This window comes from Gambusia affinis, linkage group LG02 (genome assembly GCF_019740435.1).
Source record: "Gambusia affinis linkage group LG02, SWU_Gaff_1.0, whole genome shotgun sequence".
In the NCBI taxonomy this organism is placed as follows: domain Eukaryota; kingdom Metazoa; phylum Chordata; class Actinopteri; order Cyprinodontiformes; family Poeciliidae; genus Gambusia; species Gambusia affinis.
In genome coordinates, this window is record NC_057869.1 from 9,936,047 (window position 1) to 9,946,662 (window position 10,616).

Consider the following 10,616-nt stretch of genomic DNA (forward strand, 5'->3'; position numbering starts at 1 on the left):
CGTTGATCTAATTACACCTTCCGCCAATTAGAATCAGAGAATTGCATCACACCTCGAAATGTACTCGAGCTCTAAATCATTGTTGGTCCTTCCCATGCCAACATGACACCTGCACCGAGCACGGACACACCTCCAGACTAACCAGGGTGGGAAGGAGTGGGGCAATAGTTTTGTTTCGGGTCAGATTAATTTAGTATTTACTATTTCCATCTGTGAGGCGACAAATGCTTTCCCTTTAAGTGAAAGAACAGTGCAGGATTGTCAACCTGGAGGCGCGATCCAGAAGGCGCTTTGAGCTGTTATTTTGAAGCTTATTTTTCGCACTGAGGGAAACGCCCATTTAAAGGCTTGATATCATACCGCTGATATGACCCCGAACCGTGATCTGAGCGAAAGTGCGAGGAAGAAGCAAGGCGGATAACAACAAAATGAACGGGAAAAAATAATTTATTTTATTACGTGCATGTTTTTCAAATTATTCCACCATTCTTAAACAATAATTATTTGTTGTGCTTTTTGTACAACCTAAATTATTTATTTCCGAAATACTTTATTGTTGTTTTCTCACTGTACTCATTTTTTTATTATTATTTTCATGTGGGAAAGTTTTGAAAATTCATGTTTAAAAATAAATTCAACACTAATGTTGCAACTTTTAAAAAGATGAATTGCTCATTTTAATAGCCGGGTTCCAGTCAGCGCACGCTGAAAAGGAGCCGCTCTGGAATCATATTTGGCCTCCTGTAATGATTTTTCTGCAGAGATTGTTACTATAGGCCTCGCATTCTTTTTCTCCGAGCGTATTGTTATTCCCTCGCTTATCTCCCTTATCTTAATCTGCACGCATTGTTTGCTTGTTGTATTTGAAATAGCTCAGTTACAAATCTATAATCTGCCTTTTGTCATTCAAGCATGCAATTTAGGCCCTGTAAACAACAACAGTGGAGGGGGGGAGGCTTTTCTGAAATATTCGGTGAGTTAGCTGAGCTTTTTTTTCTTTCTTCCTTCTTTGGGAATCAGTGATGGGACAAGTTTTATAAAGCAGCTGAATTTGTTGTCTTTGTATTATTCCTCCTTTTCTGCCCTGAATTATAAATGCAACCTCGCACGTTGGTCATTTCAGAACAATAGCGAACAGCGCTAGGGTTTTGTGTTAAAAAGAGTTAATCCATAAATTGCCTTTAAATTCTTGGTGGTTTTCTGTCGAAGAAGGTCAGTCCATTTAGCCAACGATCTCACCCCGTCTGACCCGTGCGTAAAAACGCAGTTTCATGGAAGCAAAAATAAACGCAAAGGACAAGCGACGCTCTCTGCGCCCCACATTTACGGGGGGCGAGGGGGAATTCTCTGATCGGGGGTCTGTATGTTCAAGGTGGCGGTGATATGGTGGGGGTGTTTGGTTTTGTTGTGGCTTTAGTCAGTGTATCGCTTGCAGGTGATGCCAGGACCAGATAAGAGGTCGCCGATCCCTGCGCGCTGTCTAGACCGGCTTGTGACTCAACCAGAAGAACCAGACTGAGCAAAGCTGATTTACAGCAGACTTTTTTTTCTTTTCTTCTTTCTTTTTGCTCTTCTTGCCCCCGAGATAGTAAATGACCACTGTCTAATTCCTGCCACACAACCTAAGAGATGGAAAGGGGCGATAACAAGAAAGTAGATCGCCTTCAGGCAGCGGCCCAGTTCATAAGGTGGAACGGGACAAACCACATGGTTAGGAAAGAAATTCCTCCTTCGGACTCTACACGGCTTACGCCTTCCATTTTTAAAAGTTACGCCGTCTGATAAAAAAAAATAAAAAACGGATATTTTATTCAATCACAGAAACAGAAAAGATGAACGCTTGTTAGGAAGCCGCACAAAGATCATGAAGACATCTCTTGTAGTCATCTTTTTTTTATTCTTCTTATCAGTTAATACTCCCTTTAACGAATCGCTTTCCTAACAATAAATAATATAACAATAATTTACTTTTTTGTTCTTTGAGCTCAAATAACCGGCCCTTCAAGATAAAGTATTTTACACCACGAATACTTTTGCAGAATATCATGCTCTGACCTTAAGACAAAGAGTCAAGTGGACTCGACAAGTAAGGTATCAAAAAATTCTCATGTTGAAGAAACAAGACACAATATGATCACACTGAAAATGCAGAAAGTCTCTCTGCTGTAACATGGAAATGATCCAGTAGCTTGTGATTATTATTTTTTTTTTTTCATTTTTCTGAGGGAAGATTTGTTGTATATATCCATTGGGAAGTCTTCTGTACATCTTTGTTCTCCATATGAAGAGTCATGCATCAACTGTTCTTAGTTTTCTTTTTTTCTTTTGTCAACGAGGTCTCATAAAAACAAACAAAATAAGTCAGTCGGTGCTCTCTTTGTTCCACCTCCTCCACGGTATAGAAAAAAACAAGAAAGAAAAAAAAGAGTGTCCTCTTGACGGGCGATGTGATGAGCTGGTCACATGCAGGGGTGGAAGTGGATGTGGAGGTGGGGAAGCTGGAGGGAACGGAGGGGGGGCAGGATCATGCTGCAAATTGTCCTTGCAGGAGGAGAAGGAGGTGGCAGCGGTAGTGATGGTCACAGACCACCGTTGGGTCTCACGTCTCCACCGGGCTGGGTACCATACTGTTCGGGGTGTCCGGTAGCTGAGAGGACAACGATGTCACGTCGCTGCCTGAAGAGTTTCCAAGAGAGCCCGATTCAGAAAAAGACACCTGAAGAGGAGGAAACAGAGTCAGATTTACGGGATTTTATGTTGAAAACTGCATTATTATTATTATTATTTTATTATTATTATTATTATTTTCTACTAATTATTATTATTTCTACATGTATAGACTCTAAGCTACAGAGCAGATTACATTCCCCACAGCTTGACACTACCACCGCCATGTTTCACCTTGTGGAAATACCTTCAGCTTTGTGCTTTTAAAGTGATAAATAGGCTGCTTTGTCACGCACCAGTTGCTGAAAAGCTGGCTGGTCCAGGTCACTCTGCAGAGCGAATTCACTCAGCGCTTTCCACGGAGGCTGGTAGGTCTGAACCTCCACCGGGTTCCCCTGCACAGTGCTTTCATGCCGGATGGGACTTCCAGCAACAAGCGGCGTTCCTGTGAGGCCTTGCAGGTTCTGAGGAGAAATCTTGAATTAAATTTCAGCGTTTATTTTTGTTTTCTTGATTTTCCCACAACTGCCATGCTGATATATAAGCTTGTTCTGGAAGAACCACCAAAGGGCTAAAAATGTACAGTTTGTGTCTGAGCTATAGGGTCACAGGGAACGTAATGCTGGAGCTTGTAAATTTTGAATTAAACTTGGGCATGCACTAAAGCTTCTTCACTAAACAAATTTGCCAGACGGAACTGTGTTTATTCACAGGTTCAATGGGCAGTCTGGAAGAAATAACAAAAGAAAGTGCATTGCTGTCAGGATCAGAAGGATTGAGAGGATGAATATTGTTCAATACATGACAAATTTAGTATATATATATATATATATATATACACACATACAAAGTATGTCAAAACTGAAATTGCCTGCAGAATTGTTCAAGCAAAAACATTTTTGACATACAGTTGTCTTGATAAACTTGTTATGGACTCACTAGTTAAATGTACAAGTTGTGTTTAGTTCAGCTTAGTAAAACAGTCAAACATGACCAATGCAAATAAGTTGTTGCCACAATAACGTTAAGCGGGTCCCCTTATTCTGCTAAGGGCCCTGTGAAAACCTGGGCTGGCCCTGTCTAAAAAAATTAATACATAAACAAAATTGAGAAAAAAACTTTTAACTTCACATTTCTTTTGTGATCATTTTTTATGACAAAATGTTGTCATCCCAGCCTATGTATGTGCCAAAAATTAATTGTTCAAAGTAAAGCAGCAGAGCTATATATATATATATATATATATATATATATATATATATATATATATATATATATATATATATATATATATATATATATATATATATATATATATATACACAAAAAAAAAATAAGAAGTCCCACCAAATAAAACCAAAAGCACAATAAGACACAAAGATTCACAACATAACTTAAGCGTGAGCTAAAAGCCAAAAAAAAGTGCTTTAAAGAGGAATCGAGCGGCCAAACTTACGAAGATGCTTACAGTCTTATCACTGTGTTGCTGCTGCTGGAGCTGCTTCATGAGGATCGACTTCTTCTTGTCCTTGCAGCGCTTGTTCTGGAACCAGACGCGGATCACTCTGGGGCTGAGGCCGGTCATCTCCACCAGCTGCTCCTTCATCAGCGCGTCCGGCCTCGGATTGGCGTTGTAGCAAGTCCTCAGCGTGTGCAGCTGCTTCTCGTTCAGCACCGTCCGCACCCGCGTCGTCTTCTCCGACTGTTTGTGGACGTGGTTCCGATGTGGAGCCTGCCGAACCGCCACGGGATCTGCTGAGGACGGAGAAGAGAGGGGGATGAGGGCGGAGGGGGCAACAGGGGTTCACAAACTGCAAGGCTTCAAATGTTCGTTCACAGATCCAGAGCTCTCATTAACCCCAGCAGAGCTTCTGCCCTGAATCGGAATGTCCCACAAAGGGACATTTCTTATTTGGAAAATAATGAAAATATAAATGTAGAGTTTCCCTAAATCGTGAGAAATTCTATCTAAATGTCAATCAAGAGAGACAAGTCATTCCAGATTTGAAAATAATAATAAGAATATTAAGAAAATAAATAATAAACAAAAGCATTTGTAAATGCAAAGTGTCTGTACGTGACTTCAAACATAACTTGATTCGCTGAGTAAAAGGGAATATTTTTTGTCACGAAAAGCCGAAAAAAAAACAAACAAAAAAAAAACAACTCAATCTAGTTTGAGGTTCCCTCTGAGGCCCGTCAACGAATCCCCGCAGAAAGAAGGTCATCTTTATTTACATACGTCTTTATTTTGGGGGAGTGATTTTCCTCACAAACACAAACACACGCACGCACGCACAGACATGGCCGCGACTCGAGTCACAGATTAATTAGATACTGGCAACAGAGCGGGTTACTGCTAATGAGATCAATTATAAAGTTGGCCTACGGAAAGGTCACAGCACACCAATTTACTTGCATAAACACACATTTTGATTGCTCGACCTGAACCAAAAAAAATAAAAATATGAGTTGAACCCTACGCATTTTATTTTAGCTGTTTTTAAAATTAAAAGTCTGCAGAATTTTTTTTTTAAATCAGCTATTCCATATAATAATAATAATAATAATAATAATAATAATAATAATAATAATAATAAATTCCCACCTGCCAGGTGCAGCGGTCTGTTGGAGTGGATGTGTCCGGGACTGATGGGACTTCCTGCAGAACTCCTCTCCATCAGCAGGCTGTGGTCCGCCCGGCACAGCAGCTCCTCTTCCCGCAGGGAGAACTCGTCCCCCGGCAGCAGCTGCCTGCTGCACACCGAGCAGCGAAAGCATTCGATGTGGTACACGTTATCCCGGGCTCTCATCACCAAGTCGCTGCTGCTGAACCCCAGGTTGCATTTGGCGCATTTTATCCCAAACAGCCTGCGAAATTTGCAGCTGCTTTAGACAATTTTGTAAAGTGTTGGGGAAAATTAAAAGAAATATATATAGGCTATAATTTATTTTAAATAACAAAATGTTTGAAATCTTTTTATCTGAAACTAACTAGCCGTTGTAGCTATATGATTTCTTTTCCTTCCTCTAGTTGTTTGTACTGAGATTATTTTTATTCTAGGAGATCCTTCCTGTAATGATATTTAATTTTTACACCACATTTATGACAACCCGTGAGTAATCCTGAGGGGAACTTTTCAAAAACTCCTACCTTACATAATCTCTTTTGCAATAAGTTTTCCCGTCCCGGACGAAACAAGTGCAGGTCTCATCCAGGTACTGGCTGCACTCCGCGCACTTCAGGCAGGCAGCATGCCACTCCAGGTCGGGGGAAACTCTCAGTATGTACTGGTCATGGATCTGGCTTCCACATCCTACACACATCGCGAATCCTGACTTCTCTGCGAAGAGGCCACAGCTTTGTCAACGCAACTTGTATGCATAGTCGAATTAACACCCAAAAATTCTTTAGCGTTGTTTAATTTTTATTTATTTATTTATTTATTTATTTATATTTTTTTGTTTCTTTTGGCAGATTTTTTTTCTCTTTTTTCTAATAAAGATGAAACTCAATGTTATGTAACAACTGGTAGATTTGGGCATTTTCCATGGAATAAAAAAAAAACTGACATGTGTTGCTTATTAAAATCTCCACCGAAGCCTTACAATAGAAATAATCCCGTGCAGCAGAGAAATGTGAGGATAATTTCTCTCCTAATTGACTCGTTGCTGAATATTAGCTTTTCTAGCCCGTTTGTTCACCGATCCAATGCTGCAGCTGTTGCTGCATCGGGACTCTAAATCTCCCTGCTCGAAAAGCGCACGGAGCAATTCGGCGTACTTACTTTTGGAATGATCCCCCATATCACCCAAGAAAGAAGAGCTGAAAATAATATCCACCATACAGGACGGATGAAGGGGAGTGAGCTCGGCGCAGAAAAGATGGGGAAAGATCGCCGGCCCTTCGGCAGCCTCCCAGATAACTTGTGTCTCTCCGGACTGGAGAGGGAGGCCGAAGAGGCTACAAGGTCCCCACACGCTACTCGTATGACGTCACCGCGTCAGCGCTGCGCTCTCCAATCGCTCTTTTGCACCTTTACAGCAAGCAGGCGGCTTTAGGGAGTAGTATAATAATAATAATAATAACAATAATAATTATAATTAGAAGTTCCATTAGAAGATCATTTGTTTTGAACAAAATAATCTAATTCTGTTGTCTATATAAGTTTTCAGTCTGTGGTATTTAAATTTAAAAATATATATTTATTTAGATTAAGTTAGTCTAGTTTATCTTTGGTGTGTTGATAAGCCTCACCGACTAGCAAAGTTAAAAGAAATCATAATTTTCCATGATAGGGATGTCCCCCAATTTGCCTTGTAAAATACAAACAAAATTTCTGGCGGTAAATAAACAGTATATAAAAAACAAGTAATATTTCATTAAGAGTTCCGGAAGCCTTGCGTGACATAGGAGAAAGAGACACCTCAGCTTTGGTTTTCTCATTAAAATATCTACTTACGCTATAGCAGTTCATACTTTTGGACATAAATCCAGCAGATCAGCTGACATACATCAGTGATCCTTTTCATCTTGAGTCGTCATCCATTCGAGAACGAGGACATCTACTGGGGCGAAGTGAGAACTACAACCCGTTGACTGAAGGGTGGGCAGGCTGCTGAGTTTTGAGGAACACGGTGAAAGAAACGAAGCGTAGAGTCACCAGCCAAACCAAAGAAAAGCAGCGATATATTTTTTCTTTGACGTAAACTCTTTGTTTCTGTTATGTGTACAAAATAATTTTACCTTAATAAAATAGTTTGTTACAAAAACGTTTCACGTCCTTGCAATTCTGGTATCATAAGTTGTACAGACTTGAAAACTTTATTAATAAAACATTTCCTTTACCATTTTAAAGTTGATGGCTGACTTTTGTTGTCTGCCAAACAAGTTGGGTAAGAGAAAATAAAATGACAGTAGAATACTTGCCACCATAGGAAAAAAAAAAACTTTGATCAATATATTTTGTTTGCCAGAAAAATTCACATAAAATCAAATAAATGATTAAAATGATAATTTTCAAATCTATCTAGCTGTTAGGGTTCCTATTACCTAGTTGGTATCGTTTACCCTTCATGTTCTTTTTGTTTATTTTCAATTAAGAAATTCAGTTAGTTTAATTTCTCAAGATGGCAACTATCGCCACATTATGAATTAAGTGTATTAATAATAGTAAATAATAAAAATGTTTTTTCTAAAATTAAACTTCTGTTTTATGCAGTTGTTATCAGATGGAGAACATCTGTGAACAACAACTAAAAAATCTTGCTCAGATTCCTAATTTGACTTGTATTTGAACCGTGATTAGGTGATTTGATCTAAAACCATCCTGTTCTAATGCTGGCTGTGTGTTTGCTGGGTTGCTGTGTGTGGAGGTGAATCTCTGCCCCGCAGTCTAAAGTCGCTTGCAGCCTCTAACAGGTAATATTTTCGGGATTGTGTCGCATTTACTGTAGTTCTGTAGTTCATCTTTTCGTCAGCTCTGAGCAGCTGTTCTGTTCCTGCTGAGAACAGGCATGCAGACACTCCCATGTTTTATCATGAGGATGGATGGTGAGCTTAGTGACCAGCAGTGTTTATTTTCTGCCACTTGTGGGACATGTCATATAACCTATGAAGTTCAATTTTGGTCTCATTTTTGGCTGTCGTCTTGTTTGCTTCTCAAAAGAATGCTCTCCCTACCAAGACTGTGAGTTTAGATTGGTAGCCATATCTTGGAGGGTTTGCTGTTGTGCTACACTTTTCACAGTTTCACTTGAGGGATGAGTTAGATTCTGTGAGATGTTGATATCTTGTGGGTTATTTTTTATTACCTAACCCTGCTTTAAATCTCTCTGTAGCATTGTCCACAATGTCTCTGATGTGTTTCTTGGCCTTTGTGTTATATATTTTTTATCCTCTATACCAGGGGTAGGCACTCCTGGTCCTCAAGGGCCGGTGTCCTGCAACTTTTGGATGTATCTCTACTTCAACACACTTGAGTCAAATAATGAGGTCATTAGCAGGACTCTGGAGAACCTGGCTGCATTTAGGAGGTGATTCAGCTATTGGATTCAGGTGTTTCGGACCAGGGAGACATCTAAGAGTTGCAGGACACCGGCCCTCGGGGACCAGGATTGCCCACCCCTGCTCTATACTCTCTAACAAACCTCAGATGCCTTTACAGGCTTACTGAGAATAAACCGTAATTATGTGACTTCTGAATTCTCAGGTTGCACCAAATTATATATAGATTAAAATGGGGTGGAAACAAATGCATGTTATCATTTTTTAAAAAAGTTTTTCTTCCACTTCACAATTATGCTTCACTTTGTGATTGTCTAAAGCAGGGGTGTCAAGCTCCAGTCCTCAAGGGCCGGTGTCCTGCAGTTTTTAGATGTGCCACAGGTACAAAACACTGGAATCAAATGGCTTAATTACCTCCTCCTTGTGTAGACCAGTTCTCCAGAGCCTTGCTAATGACCTAATTATCCTATTCAGGTGTGGCGCAGCGGAGGCATATCTAAAAGTTGCAGGACAGCGGCCCTTGAGGACTGCAGTTTGACACCCCTGGTCTAAAGTTTCTGGCTGTAAATTGACCAAGTGTTTAAAATGAGTATACTTTTGCAATGTGCTTTGTAGCTTCAACAAATATCTGGAGATGATAATCAGATTTAGATTTTATATTAATGCATTTTTGTTTGTTATTTAAGGGTGAAATTTTGATCTTTAATATTTTAGGACTTTTGAGTCTGTAGTACAAGAATAAAACTAAAGATCTAAATATATTTTTAATGTATTTTCCATATTAAAATAAAAGTGTAAATTCTTTGACATTTTCACAGATACGTCTGTTTTTTTGTCCTCTAGGAGTAATGTGATTAATCTGATGAGATCAAATCAAAAACATTCCACATTTTGAACCGCAACATAAGGTTTGTATAATAATTAATGTTTTAAACGCTGGTTCCAATTTAACAAAACTAGCAAAACTTGATAAAGGCTTAATTGCTGTGTGAGTGCTGAAGAATCTTGTCTACATTCTTTGACAGAACATTATTGGTTCTTGTTTGTGTTTATGGTGTTTAGATGTGACCCCCGTATGCAGCCCTGGCATGAGAGGCTCCCAGAAGAATCTGTAATCACACTTTGATTGGGCCCATTAACCTCATGAAATATATATGTGTGACTGAACTCATCCACTTAAACTTTGGCAGGAGCCAAATATGCCTGTTTGGAATTCAACGGGGCATTCAAGGGCAAAATTCGTTTTCTCTGTGACTTGTTCTCTCACTATTGCTTCAGTTGTTCTTCCTTCTATTGTCAGAAATAATTCACTATGGTCGTCCTTTCTGAGTCCCAAAGGGGGATTCAGTTGAAGTTGTGCCAGTGTGTGTGTGTGTGACTGGCATCAGGGTTTTGCCCATACATATAAGTAAACATTTTATATTGTCTATTTTAGAGAACCTATACAGATTTTTTATTCTGTCCTTTATTAAAAGACACTAATGAAATGTGTAAAATCTTCAAATTATTGGTGTTTGTTGCTTTCAGTTATAATGATTATCAAATACTATTTTTAGGAAGCTCTTTTCTAAGCAGATTTAATTCTGATATGGTGTAGGATGAGAGCCACAAATGGAGAATTTTGTTTACCTTAAAGCCATGCTGCAGTGATTCATGTAAAATGAGATGTGAGTAAGTATTGGGTGATGTACTGTACAGAACAGTTTCAGTTTTTACATATTTTGGTGTTTATAATAAGTTTTTGTTGATGTTCTTTAACATTGTTATTTTATATAAAACTCAATTTTGGACTTTCAGCCAGTAAATCATAATAATCATACAGTAAATGAATACATAAGAAAAATTTTAAATTTTTTAAGGCTGCAAAACCCCAACAACTCGCAATATGAGAATAATGTAGAATACAAAATCTTCACTATGTCAACTTTATTTAATAGGGCCA

At 39.0% G+C, this 10,616-nt stretch overlaps 1 protein-coding gene and 1 long non-coding RNA gene across 8 annotated transcripts; one reads left to right on the top strand and one right to left on the bottom strand.

The window, feature by feature from the left end:
* Window positions 1-1,858: 1,858 nt before the first annotated feature.
* On the bottom strand, window positions 1,859-7,209 carry isl2b (ISL LIM homeobox 2b). Of its 5 annotated transcripts, none has more exons than XM_044141978.1 (6): window positions 6,456-6,670; window positions 5,822-6,011; window positions 5,276-5,538; window positions 4,124-4,422; window positions 2,964-3,131; window positions 1,859-2,716 (listed from the first exon to the last, which is right to left on the bottom strand). In XM_044141978.1, the coding sequence occupies exons 1-6, from the start codon at window positions 6,511-6,513 to the stop codon at window positions 2,600-2,602; spliced, it is 1,095 nt and encodes a 364-aa protein (XP_043997913.1). In that variant the 5' UTR covers window positions 6,514-6,670; the 3' UTR covers window positions 1,859-2,599. The 5 variants fall into 5 exon arrangements, with proteins under 5 accessions (XP_043997913.1, XP_043997941.1, XP_043997932.1 ...); XM_044142006.1 differs by lacking the exon at window positions 6,456-6,670 and adding an exon at window positions 7,131-7,209 and having other exon boundaries at window positions 1,860-2,716; XM_044141997.1 differs by having other exon boundaries at window positions 1,861-2,716; window positions 4,136-4,419; window positions 6,456-6,679.
* A 793-nt stretch (window positions 7,210-8,002) lies between these two features.
* Window positions 8,003-10,107, top strand: LOC122845682. Of its 3 annotated transcripts, none has more exons than XR_006373104.1 (3): window positions 8,003-8,089; window positions 9,518-9,582; window positions 9,737-10,107. It is a non-coding gene; the product is annotated as an uncharacterized LOC122845682 (long non-coding RNA). The 3 variants fall into 3 exon arrangements; XR_006373105.1 differs by lacking the exon at window positions 8,003-8,089 and adding an exon at window positions 8,133-8,357; XR_006373106.1 differs by lacking the exon at window positions 8,003-8,089 and adding an exon at window positions 9,207-9,237.
* The last annotated feature ends 509 nt before the right edge of the window (window positions 10,108-10,616 follow it).